This window comes from Cannabis sativa, chromosome 3 (genome assembly GCF_029168945.1).
Source record: "Cannabis sativa cultivar Pink pepper isolate KNU-18-1 chromosome 3, ASM2916894v1, whole genome shotgun sequence".
NCBI classification, from domain to species: domain Eukaryota; kingdom Viridiplantae; phylum Streptophyta; class Magnoliopsida; order Rosales; family Cannabaceae; genus Cannabis; species Cannabis sativa.
In genome coordinates, this window is record NC_083603.1 from 6,130,147 (window position 1) to 6,155,652 (window position 25,506).

Below are 25,506 nucleotides of genomic sequence, written 5' to 3' on the forward strand. Positions count from 1 at the left end.
AGTGGTCATCCTTCGTTTGCGGTCAACGTTTCGGCAAAGTTTGTCCGTCGACAGCTGAATGTTTCGATCTAGTTCGATTCATGGTCGCATCTGCAAACGTTTTCCCGTGCCACACTCACAGCGATATAGCACCACACTCGCAGTGATATAGCACCACAGCGATATGGTGAAGCCACTTAAGTAGTCTTAAGCTCCTTGAGGTGTCACCAACACTATAGATGGTCTTATATATCTCAAAATATTACTTGTCAACTTCTGGAACCTTCATTGTTGTTGCTCTTGGTTGATTTTTTTTATTGATAAAATAAATTGAAAAAACAAATCGGTACTTTGACCAAATGGGATAATCATGTATGTGTAATTGTTCTATCCTCTTAAAACGTAATCATTTTAAAATCAAATTTAAGTATTTTGTTACCACACTAATCAGTCATGTTCGAAATTGCTTATCCTTCTTAGTTTGAAGTGATCATGATGCTTATCCAAGATGTTGTGGGTTGGATGTCAACAAATTGGTCTCTTTTATGTAAATTATTCACAAAGAATGTTGAATGTCTTGTGAGTGTTTTCGAGTTCGTTTATTGATAAGCTTTGTCGTTATGAGATCATGTAAAAAGCACCACCACAATGTGTAACTGAATATCGAATTAACTTCGTAAGCTATATATCACTGGTGTCTAATAATAATGCTGAATAAAACTCTGTCATGACCGCTAATTAATTTCTTTATCTATATTCCAAAAAACGAATAGGTAACAATTTACCAACTAAGAAATACACCAATTTAACATTAACATACATACATACAAAATACAAAGATATACCTACCCAGTATAGTTCTAACTATCAGCATTGGCAATCAAAATTTACAACTAGCATGCAACTAAATTATTTTAGCCAATCACATATATTTAAACTGGGGTGTATGATGTTTGGGTGCATTTATCATCTCAAAGAATACTGATAATACCTGATATATCCAACATGTCAGGCATCTATTGGTTGTTTCCAGTGTATACCAATGCCGCGTGTTCCATCGTGCCGATGTATTCGAATTTCAATGTGCTAAATGCCCTGGATAATGACATTATCGATTCTACAACGTGTAGATCGGCTTCACTTATCAATCAAACAAGAGAGCCCAGGTAGAATCCCGCAACCTAATTGTATCTGTCCCTTGGTCACTTTTTGCTTGCCCTCTAAAGGATTCTGTTAAAAATAATACAATTCAAATCATTTTACTTTTCAGTACCAAGAGAAGGAAAAGCACTTGCTTTTTAATAAAAGAGATACATACCGATTCTCTCTTTTATGAATGCAGCATAATAAGCACCACCAGTTCTCCGAGCATAAGTGGATATGTCAAGATACATGCTACTTGAAGGTTGAATTCCTGCATCCTCCATCCATTGAAGTACCTGCACGTAAAATTCGACTGAGTATCTAAACTAGAGAGGCTAAAGAGACAGAAACTGCATGACAGGGAAAAGGTTTATCATTGTTTAATATACAATTTTCAACAATGGTTGAGGCTTTCTAGGTAGTCCCTACAGAATCAATGTCATGAGCACCTCATTTGAAACTCATTTTTGCACATGTATTTTTTAACCAGACACCAAAAGATACAACACTAAAGAAAATGACTGATATGTTACCTCAATATATTTTCTCCAGTTTCCAGCAGACAAAAGATTTTTCAACAAAATTGAATAAGTATCGATATTGATTTCAGCACCGGATGCTACTATCTTGTAGAACAACTGCATATAAGAGAAGAGAAATAAAATAAGAGGAAATCTTCAAAGAAATAGAAAAGAAGAAGAGGAAGACTAAACATAATATCCCATACATCATCATTTCCAGCATCTTAATTAGTTTCATCTTTGGTAAATAAAGGGTTTCAGTTTAGTTTATGCTTAGCAAAAGCAAACTAGAGAAATCATTAACCATATATTGAAAATTTACCTTCATCATAGTATCAACTTTCCCACTTCGTCCAAGAAAAAGGAGGAGTTGATTTATAACGCCACTCGAGATTACGGGGAGTGAGGGCTCCATCATCTTAATCAGGTCAGTTGCTGTCTTCCAATCTCGTAATCTGTAGCCAATGTCCCATTGTCAGTCTCTAAGTGAAATAATGACAGGAAGCATCGAAGCTATCGGTAGATTAGCATTTGTAGTATTGTTACAAGAAATTGAACTTAGACCTTTTGGATTCATGAGAAACCAACCAAGGTAAGAAGGGAAACTCACAGGCTACAAGCAGATATAATTTCAAAGAAAACTGAATCACTGAAAGGAATTTCTTGTTCTTTCATATGTTCAGCGAGAATTAGAACTTTGGTCGATTGGCCTCCTTTATTAAGAGCTCTCATTGCAGTTGAACATGCAATAGAGTCTGGTTGGATACCATTAGTTTCCATTTCCTCAAAAAGTGTACAAGCCTTGTCCCAATTTTCTGATTTAGAAAGAAGAATAAAAAATTATTTTGAATTATATTCTTATTGAAATTAACGCAATCAAATTAGTACTTCTAACACTTTTTCTTACCGGTAGAGCTATATGCATGCAGCATTGATGTGTATGCAACTACATCCGGAATACATCCATCTTCTTTCATCAAGTTGAACACGAATTCCGCTTCTGTAAGTTGGCCCTGAATTAATGTAAGAAGAAGGGTGATTAAGAGATTTAGCTCAAATCAGATCTTCAGTCTATTCAGAGGCTACTCTGGCTATATTACTTGCCTGTTTGCTGTAGGCGCATATTGTAGATGAACAGACCTCTTTAGATAAAGGAACTTTCAAAACCATCATTTCATCAAAAAAACCAAGTGCCTCATTGTATAGAGACATCCTACAGCAACCACTTATCAACTGAGTGTAAGTAACAGAATCTGGTTTAATTCTCTTCTTCATCATAGATCTATATAAATTGATAGCTTTCTCATTTTCCCCTATATTCATATAACTTCCAATAGCTGAATTATATGCAATAGTGTTCAATTTGATGCCTCTGAGCTTAGCTGCTGAAAGAACAGTATCAATGTTCACCTTTTGACCGCATCGCCCACAAGCAGCCAAAAGTGTGCATATTGACACAATGTTCGGGTAAAGTCCATTTCGCTCCATTTCACGTAGCACTTCAACAGCTTGAGCTAACAAACCACTAGATCCATAGGCATCAATCAGTGCATTGTAGGTCACAAGATTTGGCTTGCACTTGTTTTTCTTCATCATCTCAAATACTTCCAATGCCTTTTGAGGTTTCTTTGATCTTCCATAAGCATTAAGTAGAGATGTATACGACACAACATCAGGGCAAAAACCTTTTTTCTTAATCTCATTAAAAACCGACAATGCCTCTTTATCCATACCATGTGAAGCATAAGCTCCTAATAATGCATTATATGAAACAATGTTCGGTTTCAATCCTTCTGCAAGCATTGTATCAAACACAGCCCTACAATTTTCAATCTGGCCACACACAGAATACATATGAATGATGCTTGTGAATGTTACAATGTCAGGGATACATTCTGCTCTTTTATCTCTCATAGAATTGAAAATTTCAACCGCCTTCTCGTACTGTCCAAGCTTAATCAAGCAATGTATCACAATATTGAGGGTGATTGTATCAGGGCGGATGTTTGTCCCCTTCATTAGTTCAAAATACGATAATGCTTTTGAATACTCAGCCCCAGTTTTGTACGCAGATAATACAATATTGTGAGTGACTAGATCCGGCCCAACTCCATTATCTGTCATTTGCTTGCAAACTTTAAGAGCTTCTCTCCAATTTCCACTAGACCCACAAGCATTTATTAGGTTGTTATAGGTGGAACGACTAGGAGGGATCTGCAATCATAAGATAAAAGTCATGAAGCTCTCTCACAGAAGTGATTTTGAATTCTCGGAAGCTAAGCTGAGATAAAAGCACAGAAGACTTGAAACAAGCATACTGGTTAAGGACAGTAAATTCGATAGTTGACTAATTATAGACATAAAGTTCAATTAGTTTGGCAGGAAGTCAAGCAGATACGAGTTGTTTTGTTATCTAGGATTTAAAATACAACGCTCAAGCGCACATGTACCAATCTATTGAAAAAGATGGTTTGTATTGATTTGATTAAATATGCATCATTATGAGAATGTTGAATATATTCATCAAGTAGTTAAAAGATTTTGAAAGCACAACTCATACGAAAACATCTCATAACTCAAAATCAGCTAAATGGAAGCTCATACCTACCTGTAATTTATGTACACCCACAACAAGGTTACCATTGGAAAAATATTTTAAAAAGTTAGAATGAAATTGCACAAACTAATAACAACAAGAAGGATTATTGTGATTATTATTTTGGTAAGCATATCAAAACACAAAATGCTTATGTCATGAAGTGATTTTGAAAACGTTTATTCTCAAGTATTCAAAGACAAAAAGAGAGTTGCTCACATCAAGCCAGACCAACCACTAAATATTTGATTAAGGAAGAAGAATACAAATACACACAGCTGCACGTAGCATGTCTTCCATGATATTCTTAGCCCAACGCCATTGACCCGATCGACCGTGCGCATTAATAAGAGCATTATAAGTCTCAGCATCCGGTTTACACCTACAGAAAACAATGACCATAACAAAACAAAACAAAACAAAGAGCATTATAAATGGCTCACAATCAAAATAACAAAATGAAAAGACAATTCATGAACTGTCATATAGATTCTTATAATCAAGAAACAAAATGACAACAAAACAAAAAGAGAAAGGTCCAGGCACCGTGTCAAGATTTCAATAAGCTCACAAAACGCAGATCAAACCTATAATATGGCTGGACTAACCTTAAGGCTATGTTTGGAAGTTGTATTTTGGTTGGAAAAGAAAGAGGTGAGGAAAATGTAGGAAAAATAAAAAAAGTTAGATACAACAAAAATTTTTAGATCGAACACATTTTCTTTTTTAATTTTCCACACCTTTCTTTCTTACATTCTTCATTCCCCACCGAAATCTAACTTCTAAACATAGCTAAATGAAACAAAAAAAATAGTTGGACTAATCTTCAAGTACATACTAAAGTAGCCAAACTTTCAGGTTTAAGAAAATGTTCCTTGATTGATTAAGAAACCGGGCAAAACATTACTGACAAAGTTTATTTTCTTGTATGAACTAATATCCAAAGAGTGAGCTTTCAAAGACAGAATACAAGACAGCATGTATGTATGGAGAGAAAGGTATTGTTTTGAATTCAAGCTTATCAACTAAACAAAACCCAATGGTGATAATAAGCATTAACACCTGAAAAGTATAAGCTTTACCTACCTCCATTCTTGCATCTCAAAAAACAAACCACGAGCTTGATCAATTTGATGATTTCTTGCATATAACCTTATCATCATATTGTAAATATCAGTCCGAGCACAATAGTTTCTCTGATTCTTCATCCATCTAAAAACTTCTTTACAATGCTCAAGCGATCCTCTCCTAGTCATTTCCTAAAATTACTCAATTCAAATTCCGCAAACAAAAACCAAAACTTTTTCCCTTTTTTCAAAAAAAAAAGCGCCAATTACCTTAATGAGAAGAGGAAAATTCTTCCTTGAAAATCGGCCAACCCAGTGATTCAAAACGCCATCGATATCCTCCCAACGTCGGAGCTGGTAGACCTTTTCGACGACCTCCGATAAGGTCCAGTCCTTCTCGAATCGGTCACCAATAACACGCAAACGGTACCGTTTTGGGATATCGTCTTTTCTGAAGCCGGTAAGGTGAGTGGTGGCGTGGTGTTTACCGTGGTCGTAGTCGACGGAGACATGCTTCTTGTTGTCGAGGAAGGTGGAGGAGGAGGAAGAGTCGTTGGAGGAGCTGTTGTTGCAGCGGAGGGAGATTCGAGGAGGAGTGTGGAGATTGGGTAGTGAGGAATGATGGGATATGGTGGTGATCACCATGGGAATTGGAGAAGTGAGAGAAGTGGATAAAGATAAACCCTGAAACCGGTAAATGAAGAAGATGAGATTCTAAGATCATCTCCAACCAGCTCACCAAATTCGTTCTCACAATATCACTAAATTTGGTGCCTATAATCCCAAAAATTTAACTAAAAACATATTCATTATTATTATATTAATTTTTTAATCTAATCCAATAACAACCACCGATCTAATTACAATCGACTACCAAACATAAGGTATTGATTGGATTTCAATGTTATTTTTGAATATCCAATAGATCAGATCGCATATTGGATGGGGCGTCTAAAAATCCAATACATCCCGCATCTAATGGAACTAATTAGTATTTTTATTTAGTTTGTACGAGTAATTAGATTTTCTATAGTTATACGTAAAATATATATATATATAAAAATTAACATTAAAATTTTATTCTCTTTTTTTTTTAGATTGGATGGATCTAATCCAATCCAATACAAATTGAACGTAAAATATTAGATGGATCCAATTCGATCCAAAAAAATACTAGGTCTGAAATATTGAATAAAATTAAATTAAACCAATAAATATATATGAGATACATTCAACGGGAACTGATCCAATAAATGTTGGATCGATTGGATTGATCGGATCGGATGATAAAATCTAACATTCAATATATAATTGGATCGAATCTGGTAATTACACAGATTTAGTAATTATACTATATTTTAAAATACAAGGGGTGTTTGGATATGAGATGGTAATTATATATGAATTCCTAATATTTTGTTTGGCAAAATAGTTAGTAATTACATTGGAAAATAATATTTTTTGTATCTAATGTTTAATATAGAAAGTTTATAGTAATTACACAATGTAATTACATTCAATTCTCATGGTCGGCCATGAGAATTGGAGAGTGTAATTAGAATCCCTCAATTACTTCCAATTACACAGTTACTTCTAATTACACACAAATTTAATTAAATTGTGGCTTTCCAAACGCACTCTTAGGCCATCTTCAATGGAGACACTAAAACACCAAATATAGTGTAGTTTCACACTACATTTACTTCAATGGGACATTAAAGCTATCCTCATAAATAGCTTTGTCTACTGTGTTCCATCAAATTTGGGACACTGTAGACCATACTATTTTTTAAAAAAGAGTTTTTAATAATTAAATAATGAAAAAAAAAGTGAATAATTATATATATTTAGTATTAAAATATTCTTATTACATTAATAAAATAATAAATAATATAAAATTTAGTATAATTTTTGTTGTTGTAGTTAGAATTAAAAAAAAAAATAGTATTGAAATAGTAATTTTTTTGGTGTTTTTTTTTTTTTGAAGGAAAATGGTAAACTTTATTAGAATGAACTTTCAACCATTACAATAGATAAAAGATCAGCAGGAGCAGTACTCTCACTGAAAATACGATCTGAATACAAACAAGAGCTACGAGCAAGACAATGTGCAGCTTTGTTTACAGAACGTTTAACAAAATTAATAGTGACTAAAGGTAAGGAAGCCAACAATGTACGACAAACAGACACATGTTGACCAAAAGGAGATGGAATGAATACCGAACCTCGAACTGCTTGAACAACAACCAAAGAATCCGTCTCAACATCAACCCGACCCCATTGGTGTCTCTTTATCCAACTCAGAGCCTCCTTAACTCCCACAACTTCAGCTATGACCGGGTCCACGCACCCCTCCAAGAGGACCGTGAAGGCTTCAATGAACCGCCCATCATGGTCTCGAGCCACGCCAGCCGCTCCAAATTTTCTGTCATTTGCAAAGATTGCGCCATCAACATTTACCTTAATCTTTCCCATAACCGGTTTCACCCAATGCTCCAAGTCTATGTTCGAACCCGAAGGAACAAATAAAGACCCCATTCTCCTTTGTTGAGCATTTCTCCATTGATTAAGGACTACTCTTGCCAATAGAATAACCTCTGCCGCTGACAATGATTTCTCCCGCCAAACTAGCTCATTACGGGCATGCCAAATTGCCCAAATCACCATCAATAATTCCTCCTGTGCCATAGTAGAATGCTGAAGTATCATCTGACTAAACCAATCCCAAAATGATGTCCAAGACACTGAGACCATATTTAGACTCGACCTCTGCCAACATGATCTTGCAAAGGGACACAGAACCAATAAATGGATGATCGTCTCAGACGATTGGTGACACATTGGACATAGTTGATCCAGAGGAATGTGCTTGGTATTAAGTTGAACTTTAGTAGCCAAACAGCCTGTCAAAGCACGCCACATAAGTTGGTGAACTTTCGGGGGGACTTGAAGCTTCCAAGCGATCTTCCAGATTTTTATCTCAAAGTCACCAATGTTAGTGACATCAGCCTGATGTAGCAAGCGATAGGCCTCCCTTACAGTGTAAACACCATGCAGATCCAGAGACCAATACCACGTATCAATTGTAGACTCCTGAACAATGTTGGTCTTCAAAATTAACTCCTTATCCCGATCATTGAAAATATCGGAGATCACTTCCAAATCCCAACATCGTTCTCCTGGCACCATGTTGTGTTAAAATTAGATACGCAAGTGCACGTAGTCACAAACAAGTAATACAGTGATAAGTAATGAGTATCGTCTCCACAAGGACTGTGAAAATAAAATTTCTATTGCAAAAATTAATTACCAAGCAACAAGCCTAAAAACTAAAATTAAATGATTAATGAATCAACTAAAGGAGTAAGAAAATAAGTAAATTAACTCAAAAGTAGATGCAAGATGAAAATAAAATTTAGTTGTAAGCTTTTGAAATGTGAAAGGCTTGAACTATTGAATCCCCCTATGTTTAGCAAAAACTGTGCGTTTTTGCTGCAGCAAAAAGTTAGCAAATCTTTAGCAAAAATCCCAGGTTAACAAGAACTCCATTAAAGTGCACAAAACTCTTCCAAATTTTATGCAATCAATCCTTGGACCTGTTCAAACATATTCCTATGCCAAGCAAGCTCAAGAATACCATTTCAAGCATAGTTCTCATTTGTTACACAAGGATATAACCTATTCCTATGTTATTTCAAATCTAACCTAAAAAAAAGATTAAGAACTTGTGTCATTCAAGCTAAGTCCATTACATTTAACCTTTCCAGAATTAAATATAACTCAATAATCAAGTTATTGGTGGCCAAACAATATCAAGAAATTAGCAATACACACACTTGAATGAACATGAGAATTTTTACTAAATATTTGCATAAGAAAATTACTCCACTAACATAGGGTTCTTCAACAATTCAAACCATTAAAAAGTTTAGCTCATAGCTAACTTAAGAACCACCATTACAAGATAAAACTTAGACATGGAGTTTGAATGTTAAGTTAAAGAAATTAAAAGAGAGAAGAAATTAAAAGAGAGAAGAAAGTAATAGCAAACAATAATGGAGGATTTTTCCAAAAGGATGGATGTTGAATCTTGTTGTGCTTCTCCTCTTTCCTCCTTCTTCTTCTTCTTCTTTCAATCTTCTTTTTTTTCTGTGTAAAAATGGCAGCCCAAACTTCTCTTCGTTCAGCCCCCTTGTTTCTCCAAATGGAGGCTCTCTTCTTTTTTCTCTCTCCTTAGGTTTTGTACCTTTTTGCCCCAAATAAACCCTACACATGTCATGTAGATAGCCCCTCCATGTAATAGCTCCAGCCACCACTCTTATATTGCCACATCATCTCCACAAATGCCACCTCTTTTAATGAAATGCCAACTCACCCTTTTTCTAAGAAAATAAAACACATCAGCCACAAATCTGTTTGCTGCAGCAAAAACTTCACAGAATTTCAGCAAAATTAAGAACATGACTAACTTGCTATTTTCTTTGCCAATTTATGCACAAGAGTTATTGATTTTAACTAACAACTTCAAAATACACACAAAGACATAAAACACTAAAACTTTCACAAATTAAGAGACAAACATAATTTAAATGACACAATTACATAAAAAAACATGCTTAAAGTGATATCAAATAACTCTTTACTCAAGAGTTATCAAATACCCCCAAACTTATGACATTGCTCGTCCTCGAGTGATGAGAACAAAACCACACAAACTAGAACAACAAACAACCCACAGAATTTCAAAACAAACGTCACTGAACTGAACAAAGATATTCAACCAAAAACAAAAACAGGATGCAACTTGTCTTGTCAATGCACACACCTAGGGGAAATAGCTCTCAGGAATAATGTTTTGCAAAAGGCAACTGAATGAAGATCTTGCTCAAGCGTTAAACCAAATTCTTTAAGTTTAAATGTCGCTGCCCAAAATAGGTGTCAAGTGCCCCTCTCTCTTGTTTTTTTTTTAAACATAGCTTTTCCTAAACAATTTCGATCAACTAACATGTAAGCTAAACATTGGTCCTCAAGTTCAAATGATGCCTCCATAGGTTACCTAACAACTTCCTCTCCACTAATGTAGACACACACCACTCCAAGGATCAATAGGACTTTGCCAAGCTTGTAATGATAGGCTAGGGTGAAGGTAAGATAAGGAAAATTAGTTTCGGTTCGAACCACCCTAAACACATTGATCTTTATAGGACCTAAGCAATGCACAATAAATTTTTCCCTTAAGAAACCCCACAAACCACATATAACTCTTGCCACTAGCTTTAATTCTTTACTAATATATATATATTTACATGCATTTTTTTTTTTGGCACCCCCAAACTTATTTTTGACTTTGATCTCTCTTTTTTTTTTTTTTTTTTCAAGAAAGGGGGGACAATTCTAAGTACAAACTTTTTTTTTTTTTTCATTTTTTTTTTGAATAATAAACTTATATAAACTAAATAGAGATGACATAAACTAGCTAGATGACAAGATAACAATAAAGGTGAGAACCACTCCCCCCCCCAAACTTAAAGAACAACATTGTCCTCAATGTTTAGAAAAAGAGAAAAAGAAAATTGGCAAATACTCACCCAATTGACACTCACTCACTACGCTCCCCACAACTCCCAAATATGCAATAAAAATTAGTATCTTATAAAGACCAATGCGTCTTGGGGTGAGGTGAAAAAGAGAAGTTATGTCTAGCTAGGCTATGTAGTGGCGAAGAAAAGAAAATGTGAATATCAAGCTCAAAGGGGAAAAACTAGGGATAAAATATTCAAGGGTAGGCTTCAAGGTTCAAACGTTCCAAACATGGCCTATATCACTTCCTCGGGGTAGGGATGTCTAGGATTTCGCCTCAAGGAAAAATTGCTAAGTAATTCTAGAGACTTAAACTCTCACAAAGGTTTAGTTCAAACTAATTAGTGACACAAACCATTTAGTCAAGCTATGAGCACAATCAAGAGAGGCAAACTTTCAACAACGAAGGGCAACCAACATGTTAACTTAAAACAGGCAGCTTAAAACTCAAAAAGAAAAACATTCAGTTTCAAGAACTAAGTGGACACACGATATCGTCATCGAGCCCCCCTAGGCAACACTAACAAAGACAAGATACCACCCGAAACACAAGACAACAAGACAAACAACAACAACTAAAACAGAAAAAACAAGAACACAAATAGAAAAGACAAGTGAAAAATAAATAAATATGTAAATACTGAAGCTGAAAGAAAAAAAAGTACTCCCTCTGTCTATCCCTCGGGGTCATCCTCTGAAGCGCTAGAGTCTTCCGGAGCTTCTGGATCAGCCCATCGAGCAAACACTTCTTGTGGGAACACTGGGAAGTCAACTATCGGCCTTGGCGCCATTCGCTTTAGAGATTTTGCTAATGCAGTGTCACGCGCCTGAACATAGCGAAAGTAGGTAAGTTGCTTCTCCTCAAGGTGTGCTAGGCGATCCATGATTTGTTCGTGCTGAGTGCGAGGAAGATTGGCGGAAGTCGTCTGACTGCTAGATGGTTGGTGACGTTTGGGAGGAGCAGTCGAGGGTGTGCAATGAGTGGCAACACGCTGAATCGAGACCAAATCAATGTTGATCCGCTCTCTCAGAAGTTCTTCATCGTCCCCAATAGCGGCATTACCCGCTAGGCAAATCTGAGTGATGAGAGCTGGGAAAAATAACTTGCCGCCTTTTTTCTGAAAACACTTCAAAATTTCCTCATAAATGATCTTGCCTACATTTATTTTCTTGCCTGCCAGGATGCAATACAATAAACAGAGGCGTGTTTGGCTCACTGTGGTGTCATGTATTGTGGGCATCAAAGAGCACTTAATAAAAGCAAGCCAAACACTCGCTTCAGGCCGTAGAGATGAGTGTAACAAGGTGCGGTGGCCGGAAGACGAGATAGACCATTCAGAACCCGGGTGAGCAACAGCACGAAGCACGGCGTCATATGGAATAGAAGCTGGGTTAATCCTCCAAAGAGCAAACTCATCCTCAAGCGGAGCTCTCAATCCATATAAGTCGTTAATCACATCAGGAGAAAAGGGGACACTCTGACCCCTCACTCTAACGACATCAGGATACTTTGGATCAAGAGCAGCATAAAATGCAGGGGCAACCGAGGCCACAGCGGGCTTAGGAATCGCACAAAATTTCTCCCACTTGTGCTCCGCAATCAAATTGGTAATATATGCAGGTAAAGCTTCCGGGGCAGGGAGAAAGCCGCGCTCAGCCAACTGGCTGCGGGTTCGTAATATCTCAAACCGCTCTTGATGACGGACGGGGTCGGCTTTGGCTCTAGGACGAGTAGTGGGGTTCTGTTTAGGTGGTGGAGATGTGGAAGTGGTGCGCTTAGGCTTGGGTTGGCCCTTGGAGGTTGAGGGAGCGGCTTTGGCGGGTGGAGCTTTGGGTTTAGGTGAGGAGGCCTTACGGGGACGAGTACGGGGTGGTGAGTGTGTGGTGGAGGAAGGCAAGGCAAGGGTTGGTGGGTTTGGGTGGGTTGGTTGTTGTGGTGGAGGTTTGGGCAAGGTGTTGGCCGGAGCTTTACGCTTACGAGATTTTGATTTGGTGGTTGCCATGGCTCAATCTCACAATAATAAGCTTGAAAATATCTGCTAAACAAGTCACCACTCAACAGAATATTAGTAACCAAAATTAATCACATCAAGTTCAGCATGCTATCAACACATTTTAGTGACAATAACAATCTTTCAGCTTGAATATCCACCTATAGACGCAAAATAAGAATTAAGCACAATGAGCCCTAAAATATGCAATCCTCTAAACATTATAGATTCTCAAAATGCAATCACCCAACACTAAAATTATCATCATGAACAAAAATGGGCAGCAATGACAAGAGTATCTTCACAACATTTGAGAAAAAAAATTTACCGCAACAACACCACAAACCAAATCTGTAATTGAAATCTCAGTAAACATGGCCAATGACAGCTCCGATTATGAACAAGAATCAAGATAGCATAGCATATTACAGAATAATTTTCCGATTTAGCATGTATCTCATCAAGCTCATTATATTGCAAAAAAAATTCTCAAAACTTACAGAGATTTCAACGAGCAATGGCGAGATTGGGTTGCTGAGATGGGGAAATTGGTTATGGGCTTCGGGTCTGGGCAAATCGGAGCAAGGCACGGGGCGGCTGTTGTGTATTGCTGAGATGGGGGAGGTGATGGTGGGGGTCGGGTCCGCCTGGGGTGGTGGTCGAATGGTGGAGGCGGAGACGAAAGGGAGTGGTTCGGTGTTCTGTGAAGGAGGTCGAATGGGGTTCGGCTGTGGGGTGCGGTGGTCGGGTTCTGACGGGGACAGAGGCGGATGGGCGTGGGAGTTCGAACAGTGGCGGCTGTGGGTTCGCCTCGGCTGGAGAAATGAAGGACGGAGATGGGGCGGGGGGGTTCGTCGGACAGGGAGGGGTTGGGTTTCTGGGTTGGGTTTCTGGGTTTCTGGGTTGCAGGAGGAAGAAGGTGGGGGCTGGGGGGGGGGGGGGAAAGGTCGGGTAGGTTAAAAAAAATTGAAATTAAATTTTTTTTTTTGTTACCCTAATAATATTACATAATAATAATAATAATAATAATTTCTGTTTTTTTTTTTTTTTTGTTTTTTTTTTATGTAATAATATATAATATAATAAATATAAATATAATAATATAATATTAAAAAAAAAACACAGAATTTTTTTTTTTTTTAATAATAATATAAATATATATATAAGTAAAATAGGAGTAATATGTGATAGATGGACCTTTCTTCTCGTAATGTGAGTGATATTACGCCTGCTGTAGCAAAATTTCCACAAAAGTTCAGCAAAAATCTTGCTGAGCGCTCTTTGAACATGTATTACTTTTGCTCAAATTTTGCTAGAAAAATGCTGCAGCAGGCGGAAGTTCTCCACATGAACGAAAATTCCTTTTGTGCTTCACAGAAATGCTGCAGCAAAAGTCCATCAAAAATTTAGCAAAATCTCTAAACTTTCAAATCACCTCCAAAGCTCCAAATTGTGTTCCAAAACCACCTGAAACATCAAACCAAGTGTAAAATCCACCCAAACACCTAAAAGAAAAATGAACAAAAAATAAAATAAAATAAAAATAAAGGAAAATGAAGAAATATATACTTTTTTTTTTTCATTCATTTTTTTCTTTTTTTTTTTCTTTTCTTTTCTTCTTGTTTTTTTTTTTTTTTTAAAAAATATTTACAATACTTGTTCTTTTTCCAACATTGGGTTGCCTAAAAATAGAATTGACAATTCGAGCACAAGGCAACCCAACCACCTTCCGCTTCATGCATCCTCCAAAGTGATGGAGGTTTTTGCTCGATCGACCTCACCACCAAGATAATGCTTTAGACGCTGCCCATTCACTTTAAATTCCTTTCCGGATTGCTCATTACAAACATCCACAGCTCCATGAGGATAAACTTTGGTTATGGTGAATGGGCCCGACCAACGAGACTTCAATTTGCCCGGAAATAACCTCAACCGCGAGTTAAAAAGCAAAACTCGCTGCCCTTTCTCAAACACTCGAGGTTGAATTCTTTTGTCATGCCACTTCTTGGTATTTTCTTTATAAAGTTTGGCATTCTCATACGAAAACAACCTCATTTCCTCAAGCTCATTCAATTGTAACTTTCGAGCTTCCCCCGCCGCTTGGAGATCCATATTCAACTTCTTCGTGGCCCAATAAGCTTTGTGTTCCAATTCAACGGGCAAATGACAAGCCTTACCATAAACTAAACGGTAAGGAGACATGCCCAAAGGAGTTTTGAAAGCGGTTCTATAGGCCCAAAGAGCATCATCCAACCGTTGAGACCAATCTTTTCGAGTAGGATTCACCACTTTCTCCAAAATTCCTTTGATTTCTCGATTGGAAATCTCCGCTTGGCCATTTGTTTGAGGATGGTAAGCTGTAGCTATCTTGTGCTTGACACTATACTTAGCCAAAAGAGCCGCCAACACTTTGTTAACAAAATGAGTTCCCTCATCACTAATGAGAGCTCTTGGAGTCCCAAAACGAGTGAAGACATTCTTGTGTAGAAATTTCATCACCACCTTAGAGTCATTGGTGGGACTTGCAATTGCTTCCACCCATTTTGACACATAATCTACAACCACCAAAATGAATAAATTTCCAAAGGATGGGGGAAAGGGTCCCATGAAATCGATGCCCCAAACATCAAACAATTCTACCTCGAGGATAACTTGCAAAGGCATCTCATTTCGGGCAGAAATATTACCAACCCGTTGGCATCTATCACACCGTCTAGCAAACTCATAAGCATCCTTGAACATGGAAGGCCAATAGTACCCCGATTGAAGTACTTTTGCAGCTGTTCTTTGGCCTCCAAAATGCCCCCCATAAGGTGATGAGTGACAATGCTCAAGAATATTTTGAACCTCTTCTTGCGGCACACAATGCCTTATCACACGATCAGCACACTGTTTATAAAGAAAAGGTTCATCCCAATAATAAGACCTCACATCATGGAAGAACTTCTTGAGTGGTTGCCCTTTTAAATCAGATGGAGTCCTCCCACTCACTAAGTAGTTGGCAAAATCAGCATACCAAGGAGTGGAGTCTTGGTTTACTAAGCTCACCATCAATAAAGCTTCATCGGGGAACATCTCTTTAATAGGCTGCTCAACTTTCTTTATCTCATCATCACCTTCTAGTCTAGAAAGGTGATCGGCCACTTGATTCTCAGCTCCTTTTTTATCCCGAATCTCCAAATCAAATTCTTGAAGAAGCAACACCCAACGAATCAGTCTCGGTTTGGCGTCCTTCTTGGCAATGAGATACTTGATTGCGGAATGATCCGTGTACACCACCACTTTGGTTCCAACAAGGTAAGCTCGAAACTTGTCAAAGGCAAAAACCACAGCCAATAACTCCTTCTCTGTAGTAGTGTAGTTCAATTGGGCGTCAGCTAGTGTTCTGCTTGCATAATAAATTGAGTGGAACACCTTCTCTCTTCTTTGACCAAGAACAGCACCAACTGCAAAATCACTAGCATCACACATTAGCTCAAAAGGAAGTGACCAATCGGGAGCTACAATAATGGGAGCGAACACAAGAGCTTTTTTCAAAGTCACAAAAGCTTCATGGCAGTCTTTGGTGAACTCAAAAGATCTATTCTGCTCAAGTAAAGAGCAAAGAGGCTTGGAGATTTTTGAGAAATCTTTAATAAACCTCCTATAGAAACCTGCATGCCCCAAAAAACTTCGAATTCCTTTGACAGTAGTAGGAGGTGGCAGCTTCTCAATAACTTCAGCTTTCGCTCTATCCACTTCAATGCCCTTGTTAGAAACTTTATGACCCAAAACAATTCCTTCTTGAACCATGAAATGGCATTTCTCCCAATTGAGAACTAAGTTCGTGTCTTCACATCTTGCTAGAACCTTCTCCAAGTTAACTAAACAAGTGTCAAAAGACTCCCCAAATACCGAGAAGTCATCCATGAAGATCTCAAGAATGTTTTCCGCCATATCTGAAAAAATTGCCATCATACACCTTTGAAAAGTGGCGGGAGCATTGCATAACCCAAATGGCATTCTCCGAAAGGCAAAGGTACCATATGGACAAGTGAATGTTGTTTTCTCTTGGTCTTCCGGAGCTATGGCAATTTGATTATAGCCAGAATACCCATCAAGGAAACAATAGAATTCTTTTCCCGCCAAACGATCAAGCATTTGATCAATAAATGGCAGCGGGAAATGATCTTTCCGCGTGGCCTTGTTCAACTTCCGATAGTCCATACAAACACGCCATCCCGTCACCGTTCTTGTAGGGATCAACTCATTGTTTTCATTAGCTACCACCGTGACTCCGCCCTTTTTTGGAACACATTGAACTGGGCTTACCCAAGAACTGTCTGAAATGGGGTAAACGATGCCAAAATCTAACCACTTGATTACCTCCTTTCTAACCACTTCCTTCATGATGGGGTTTAGCCGTCGCTGCTTTCTGAGTAATGGTTGCACAAATCTTCCAACAGAATCTTATGCATGCAAATCGAAGGACTTATACCTTTGATGTCCGCCATGGTCCAACCAATGGCTCTTTTGTATTTCTTCAAGACATCAACTAACGAGCATTCTCTTTGGGCACCCAACATAGCAGAAATAATTACCGGCAAGGTCTCTCCATCTCCCAAATAAACATACTTCAAGTGACTAGGCAACGGCTTCAACTCCAACTCGGGTGGTTCTTGAATGGAAGGCTTAGGAGGCTTGAAATTGTTCTCTGACAACTCCAAAGATTCAAATGGCCTCCTAAACTTAGTGAAAGGCTGCTTTGACTCTACCCAAGTAACTTTGGTTTCTTCATCTTCACTTAAAGCTTCAAGCTCTTCAAGAGAACTTATCATCTTTTCCTCTTTCGAAGCTTCCTTGTGAAATTTTTCAGCAACAATAGAATCAATCACACTTATGCGAGAGCATTCCTCAATCTCATCCCAACCCTCATGGCATTGAACACATTAAAAGTCACTTGTTGATCATTCACCCGCATAGTAAGTTCCCCTTTTTGCACATCAATCAAGGTCCTCCCGGTAGCAAGGAATGGCCTTCCCAAAATAATAGGAACTTCTCTATCCGCCTCATAATCAAGAATGATGAAATCGGCCGGAAAAATAAACTTATCAACTTGCACCAAGACATCTTCAATTTTTCCTTCCGGATGGGCCATGGAACGATCGGCCAATTGCAAAGTGACGGTGGTTGGCCTTGCTTCTCCAATTCCCAACTTCTTGAAAATAGACATGGGCATTAAATTAATACTAGCTCCCAAGTCACATAAGGCTCTACCCACATCTCTTCCGCCAATGGTACATGGGATTGTAAAACTTCCGGGATCTTTCAACTTAGGAGGAATTTTGCTCTTCAACATGGCGCTACACCCTTCCGTCAAAGCCACTGTTTCAAACTCACCTAGCCTCCTTTTCTTTGTCAAAATGTCCTTCAAAAACTTTACATAGTTGGGCATTTCCTCTAAAGCTTCCACTAATGGTATGTTGATGTGGAGCTGCTTTAGAACATCAAGAAATCTTCGGAATTGACCATCTTCTTGCTGCTTTTTAAATCTTTGAGGAAATGGTGGGGGTGGCTTGCTAAGTAACTTTTCTGCTGCATTTTGATGAGGAATTGCTGCAGCATTTTCTTCAGGTTGCTCCTTTGCCATATTAGAAGGTTCAACATTTTTCTCTACTCGACTTTGGATTGAAGTGGGCTCATTTTTATCCTTAGCTTCTTCCTCGTTTGACTCCAGAACTTTACCACTCCTCAAGATTACCGCCTTGCAATGCTCTTTTCCATCTCTTCTTGGATTTTCAGTATCACTAGGCAAAGTACCTTGTGGCCTATTTCGAAGCTCATTAGCTAGTTGCCCAACTTGATTTTCTAGAGTTCTCATGGAGGTTGCTTGACTTTGGATCGCAGTGTCATTCTTCGCCATATAATTCTCAGTTCTTGTCATGAAATTTTCTGTCTTGGCCATGAAATCACGCATCATACTCTCAAGAGAACTTGTTTGGACACCTTGTTGTTGTCTTTGTTGAAAGGCTTGTTGAGAAAAACCAGGTGGAAAGTTGGATCTAGGAAGCATGGATGAATTACTAGTACCAGCCCCTTGATTTCTGTATGCCAAGTTTGGGTGTTGCTTGTATGTTTGGTTGTAGGCATTCTGACTTCCCATGTAAAACACGGATGCGAGGATTGAATGGGCAATTGTCAAAGGTATGAGCCTCACTACAAAAAACTCAAGAAACCTCCTCAAGTTGTCCCACGGTGAGGAAACATTACGGTGACCCATTTGTTGACCCATGCTCATATTTTTGATCATATTTGACATAGAAGCAACTTGGGCAGATAAAGCAGTAATGGCATCAACTTCAAGAACACCGGCAACCTTCTTCCCCAAAGGTACTCTAGTAGTGGGCCACTGATAATTGTTGTTGGAAATTCTCTCAATAATATCATAGGCCTCATTATAGGACTTGGCAAGTAAAGCACCATTTGCCGAAGCATCAACCACCATTCGAGTATGAGCATTGAGACCGTTGTAAAATGTTTCCATTTGGATGCAATGAGGGATACCATGGTGAGGACATTTCCGCAACAACTCCTTGAACCTTTCCCATGCCTCATACAAAGACTCATCTTCAAATTGTTGAAAGGAAGTTATTTCCTTCCGGAGCTTGGCATTCTTAGTTGGAGGAAAATACTTCATCAAAAACCGCTCTGCTAATTCTTGCCAAGTTGTAACCGACGCAGAAGGCAAGGAGTTCAACCAAGCTCGGGCTTGATCTCTCAAAGAATAGGGGAACAACTTTAACCTCAAGGCATCCTCCGTAACTCCGGGCAATTTGAAAGAATCACTCACCTCCATAAATAGACGAAGGTGAAGGTGAGGATCTTCGGTGGGTATGCCACTAAACTGTCCCACAGTTTGAAGCATCTGGAACATAACTGGCTTCAACTCAAACTGTGGAGCTTGAATTTCTGGCCTCACAATGCCCGGATTGAGCTCATTGAAAAGAGGTGCTGCGTATTGTCGGATGATTTGATCTCTATCATCCGCCATAATCACTGCATTTTGACCATTATTAGGGGCCATTTCCCCTTGAGCTCGTCGTCCATTTCCTTGGTCATCCATCATTTCTATTTCCCCTTGAGCCCTATGTTGAGCTCTTCTTCTCTCTCTGAATGTGCGCTCAATTTCAGGATCAATAGGATATAGATCAATATTAACAAGTTCTTGGTACTCGTTCATAAAAAAATTTCACCTGCCAATGCACAAGAGTCACCAAAAATGAGTACAAAATAATAGACTAAATTGCAAGCTAATTGACAATTACAATAAAATATATTTACAGTCCCCGGCAACGGCGCCAAAAATTTGTTGTGTTAAAATTAGATACGCAAGTGCACGTAGTCACAAACAAGTAATACAGTGATAAGTAATGAGTATCGTCTCCACAAGGACTGTGAAAATAAAATTTCTATTGCAAAAATTAATTACCAAGCAACAAGCCTAAAAACTAAAATTAAATGATTAATGAATCAACTAAAGGAGTAAGAAAATAAGTAAATTAACTCAAAAGTAGATGCAAGATGAAAATAAAATTTAGTTGTAAGCTTTTGAAATGTGAAAGGCTTGAACTATTGAATCCCCCTATGTTTAGCAAAAGCGTGCGTTTTTTGCCGCAAAGAAAAAGTTAGCAAATCTTTAGCAAAAATCCCAGGTTAACAAGAACTCCATTAAAGTGCACAAAACTCTTCCAAATTTTATGCAATCAATCCTTGGACCTGTTCAAACATATTCCTATGCCAAGCAAGCTCAAGAATACCATTTCAAGCATAGTTCTCATTTGTTACACAAGGATATAACCTATTCCTATGTTATTTCAAATCTAACCTAAAAAAAAGATTAAGAACTTGTGTCATTCAAGCTAAGTCCATTACATTTAACCTTTCCAGAATTAAATATAACTCAATAATCAAGTTATTGGTGGCCAAACAATATCAAGAAATTAGCAATACACACACTTGAATGAACATGAGAATTTTTACTAAATATTTGCATAAGAAAATTACTCCACTAACATAGGGTTCTTCAACAATTCAAACCATTAAAAAGTTTAGCTCATAGCTAACTTAAGAACCACCATTACAAGATAAAACTTAGACATGGAGTTTGAATGTTAAGTTAAAGAAATTAAAAGAGAGAAGAAATTAAAAGAGAGAAGAAAGTAATAGCAAACAATAATGGAGGATTTTTCCAAAAGGATGGATGTTGAATCTTGTTGTGCTTCTCCTCTTTCCTCCTTCTTCTTCTTCTTCTTTCAATCTTCTTTTTTTTCTGTGTAAAAATGGCAGCCCAAACTTCTCTTCGTTCAGCCCCCTTTTTTCTCCAAATGGAGGCTCTCTTCTTTTTTCTCTCTCCTTAGGTTTTGTACCTTTTTGCCCCAAATAAACCCTACACATGTCATGTAGATAGCCCCTCCATGTAATAGCTCCAGCCACCACTCTTATATTGCCACATCATCTCCACAAATGCCAACTCACCCTTTTTCTAAGAAAATAAAACACATCAGCCACAAATCTGTTTGCTGCAGCAAAAACTTCACAGAATTTCAGCAAAATTAAGAACATGACTAACTTGCTATTTTCTTTGCCAATTTATGCACAAGAGTTATTGATTTTAACTAACAACTTCAAAATACACACAAAGACATAAAACACTAAAACTTTCACAAATTAAGAGACAAACATAATTTAGATGACACACAATTACATAAAAAAATATGCTTAAAGTGATATCAAATAACTCTTTACTCAAGAGTTATCACACCATGAGATTGTTAACCTTCCACTGCTCCATACCATCAGCGATAGTAGTGACCCACGGATGAGAAGTATCTTCTAACCACGGATCAAACTGAACACTAATACTTGTACCAGGACCAACAACCCGTCGAGCGCCCCTCTTGATCAGCTCTTGTGTTTCGAAGATGCTTTTCCAAATAAAACTAGGATTCGGACCAAGAGAAGCAGTCAAAAACGACCCATGAGAGTAATATCGAGCCTTATAGACCCGACTAACCAAAGAATGCTCATTCGAGACTAATCTCCAAGCTTGTTTTCCGAGCATAGCTAAGTTGAAATCCCGCAAGTGACGAAAACCAAGCCCACCATGATGTTTATGCCGACACATATGCTTCCAACTAGACCAACTGACCCCACGTTTTTGATTTGAGCCCGAACTCCACCAATATTTACTCATCATTCCTTCTAACTTATTACAAGTTTCCACAGGCAACAAGAAGACAGACATAGCATAAGTAGGGAGAGCTTGGGCAACAGTTTTGATCAGCACCTCTTTACCTGCTTTAGAAAGCAACCGACCTTCCCAACTCAAAATTCTTTTCTGCATCTTCTCCTTCAAAAAACTAAGTATGGCATTCTTATTACGGCCCATAATACAGGGGAGGCCGAGATACATACTATTGTCAGGAGCTTCATTGTAACGCCCTAAATAATTAGGCACGCTACCCAAAATGCTTATGGAATCCTAATCCCCTAATTTGGGATTACTAATCAAAAATAGCGCAGAATTTAAACTTTTAAATTAATCGGAATGAAAATAAAACTTGTAATACTTTTAAACTTTTAAACCGTTGGGATCCCAAAAATATTTACAAACTTATTACAAGTCATTTCTTTCTAGCCGACCTAAGCGGCAAAATAGAATACAAAAGTCAACACTGTTAGACCCATAACCTGCTTGGTCTGAAGTGGCATGAACATGTACATTCCTCGCCCTGCTCCTGTAACTCATGGTTGATCAGCTAATGTCTTACCCTTTCCTGCACAGTAGAGCACCTGTGAGCCAAGCCCAGCAAGACAGTATATAACATAACAATAATAATATGCTCATCATACTGTTTAAACAATGATGCCATTTATATATATATGTCTGTGTGTCACAGACCTGCATGTCACACTCACATGCCTATTTATGTCTACGTGGCGTAGACCTATGTGTTGCGCTCACACATCTCTTTATATCTACGTGGCGTAGACCTACGTGTTGCTCTCACACGTCTAGTTACAATAAGGCCCTAGAATAGTTCATCTCGGTTCTGATTACCGAGTCCAACTTGATTATGCCTTGAACGCATAAACCCTTAATCTTAATATGTATAACAGATAACTGATGGTGCCCACTGCACCATTGGTCTATCTACTGTAGACCTGCATGTTACTCTCACATGCCTATTTATGTCTACGTGGCGTAGACCTACGTGTTGCTCTCACACGTCTATATACGATAAGGCCTTAGTAGGGTTTACCTCGGTTTTGCTTACCGAGCCTAACCTGGTTATGCCTTGCTCGCATAACCCTATTCTTATATATATACGTAATCCATACATTACGTTCTTTCAATGGTTTATCCTGGTGATATATACCAGGTCTAACCCAGTTATGTCTCATTCACATAACTTATAACATACATGCGTGTATTCAACATCTACTACAACATATATAATCTTAGGGTAATAACCCTAACTTACAAACAAGTAATCACTCATATAATACACTTATATATACTCAAATAACATTTACTAAGAATGTTAACCCTAACTCATGCTTTCACTGGATTCTTAATATTCTAGGGTAATAACCCTAGACCGCATTAAAATTAACTCAAGGTACCAACTTACCGAGTCTAGCTTAATTATGCCTTAAGCGCATAATTCATAATCTCAATATATACATTCATCCAACATGGCATAGTATTTATACAACATATATCACTAGGGTAATAACCCTAGGCTATTAAACCGCTCATGTTAGGGTAATAACCCTAATCCCGGTTACTAAACTTTCATGCATATCATTCACAATATAAGCGCCACTGCGCATACTCTATGTGCTAATCACTGTCTTACCTGATGTCCTGCAATGATAGAGATTCCAAATCCCCGGGTGCTCCTGATCAGGTGCCGGTAATCCTAGTCACACAGTCCGGGATTTCACAAATAGGGTTAACCCCTGATTTCATTTTCATAAAATATTCACATGGCATTTAAAATTCAGATATTCAAATAGAGCTCGGAAAGAGCTTTCCAACAGTATATAGAACTCCCAAATCGGAGTCCGGATCACAAAGTTATGGCCATTTTAAAGTTGCAAAAAGGATCTGCCCAGAAAGAAATGAGCGCGCCGCGGCATGCTAAATACCATGCCGCGGCATCTGGGTTCAAAACCCAGAAAAACAGCAGCAAGAACACGATTTCAGCAAGAAAAATCCAATCTTTTCACCCCAATTCACAACTAAAACTCCCAAACCATAAATTAGGTTTTTAATCATCATAAAGGGAGTTTAAAACACATGCTCAAGCATCAAAATCCAACATTATAACCCCATAATTTCAGATTGCAAATCCATGAAAATCAAAGCTTTAACTTGAGCTACATCTCAAACAAACTTCCATTAACAAGAGCTTGAACTCCAATTTCAAACAATAAATTTCAGAGCTCAACAACAGAAAATTACACTAATCAAATCCTCTAATTTCTGCCCAAACCTAACCCATACAAACTTATGAATTTAAAGCTCTAAGCATGCTCAAGACAACCCCAACAACCAAGAACATGCATCACAAACTCATAAACACAACCCACATCATATTTCATGCTTTTACGACAATAATATTCAGCAAGAATCTCAATTAAATTCAAAGAAGGAGAGTTACCTCAAGCCTTAAGCAAGAATTAAGCAAAAACACACCAAAATCCAAGTTCAATCTTCAAGCAATTCCTCCAAATCAAGAAATTGAACCAAGGAGGGAAAGAGAGGAAGAGGGTTCGGGTGAGGGCATGAAACAACCAGAAAAATACATTGATTTTCTTAATAAAATCCAATTTTCCAAGTATAATAGAAAAAAAGGTCAAATGACCAAAATGCCCTTAGGGCTAATGCACACTTATTCACCCACACAAGGGTATTTATGTCATTCCACACTCATTTATTTCCAAATAATTTCAGATTTCATATTATCAAATAAAATGCCAAATAATTCAATTCAAATTGCATTTTGGGCCCGAACCCCGTTCGGCCCGAAATACCCGGTTGTGACTATACCGCGCCAACCTGTCAGAACACACCTGAAAAGACAACACAGGCATACTATATAATAATATAGTTCTATTAAGCACGTAATTATATTAATCTCAACAATTTACCCTTCTCGGGTCATAATTACCAAAATGCCCCTGGCTCACCAACGGGGTCTTTAACATGTTAAATTTCATATAACTTCACATATACTGAACTATATAATAATATAATTCCTCAATTAACTCATAATTATCTAATTAGGGTTTTTCCTAATCCTTTTCTTAATTCTGGGTATTACAATTACCCCCTCCTTATAGAAATTTCGTCCCGAAATTTACCTGAACAACTCTGGATATTTCTGCTGCATATCCGTCTCGAGTTCCCAGGTTGCCTCTTTTACCTTACTGTTCTTCCACATTACTTCCACCAGTGCCACTATCTTGCTTCTCAAGACTTTCTCTTTTCTATCGAGTATTTGCACTGGTTGTTCCTCGAATGATAAGTTCGACTAAAGTTCCAATGCTTCATAACTCAGAATATGGGACGAATTTGCGAC

General features: G+C 37.9%; 2 protein-coding genes and 1 non-coding gene across 6 annotated transcripts; 1 reads left to right on the plus strand and 2 right to left on the minus strand.

The window, feature by feature from the left end:
* Positions 1 to 707: 707 nt before the first annotated feature.
* On the minus strand, positions 708 to 6,157 carry LOC115709703 (pentatricopeptide repeat-containing protein At2g41720). 4 transcript variants are annotated; one of them, XM_030637875.2, is made up of 10 exons: positions 5,577 to 6,157; positions 5,326 to 5,498; positions 4,516 to 4,621; positions 2,748 to 3,857; positions 2,551 to 2,656; positions 2,254 to 2,458; positions 1,966 to 2,098; positions 1,656 to 1,760; positions 1,298 to 1,418; positions 708 to 1,209 (listed from the first exon to the last, which is right to left on the minus strand). In XM_030637875.2, exons 1-10 carry the CDS (start codon positions 5,949 to 5,951, stop codon positions 1,124 to 1,126), a joined length of 2,520 nt encoding a protein of 839 aa, XP_030493735.2. In that variant the 5' UTR covers positions 5,952 to 6,157; the 3' UTR covers positions 708 to 1,123. The 4 variants fall into 4 exon arrangements, with proteins under 4 accessions (XP_030493735.2, XP_060967556.1, XP_060967558.1 ...); XM_061111573.1 differs by having other exon boundaries at positions 5,326 to 5,487; positions 5,577 to 5,716; XM_061111575.1 differs by having other exon boundaries at positions 4,506 to 4,621; positions 5,326 to 5,487; positions 5,577 to 5,716.
* Positions 6,158 to 17,753: 11,596 nt separating this feature from the next.
* LOC133035875 (uncharacterized) lies at positions 17,754 to 20,096 on the minus strand. The gene has a single exon (XM_061112310.1). It carries the CDS (start codon positions 20,094 to 20,096, stop codon positions 17,754 to 17,756), a length of 2,343 nt encoding a protein of 780 aa, XP_060968293.1.
* On the plus strand, positions 19,417 to 19,523 carry LOC115718214 (small nucleolar RNA R71). The gene has a single exon (XR_004011798.2). It is a non-coding gene; the product is annotated as a small nucleolar RNA R71 (small nucleolar RNA).
* Positions 20,097 to 25,506: the final 5,410 nt, after the last annotated feature.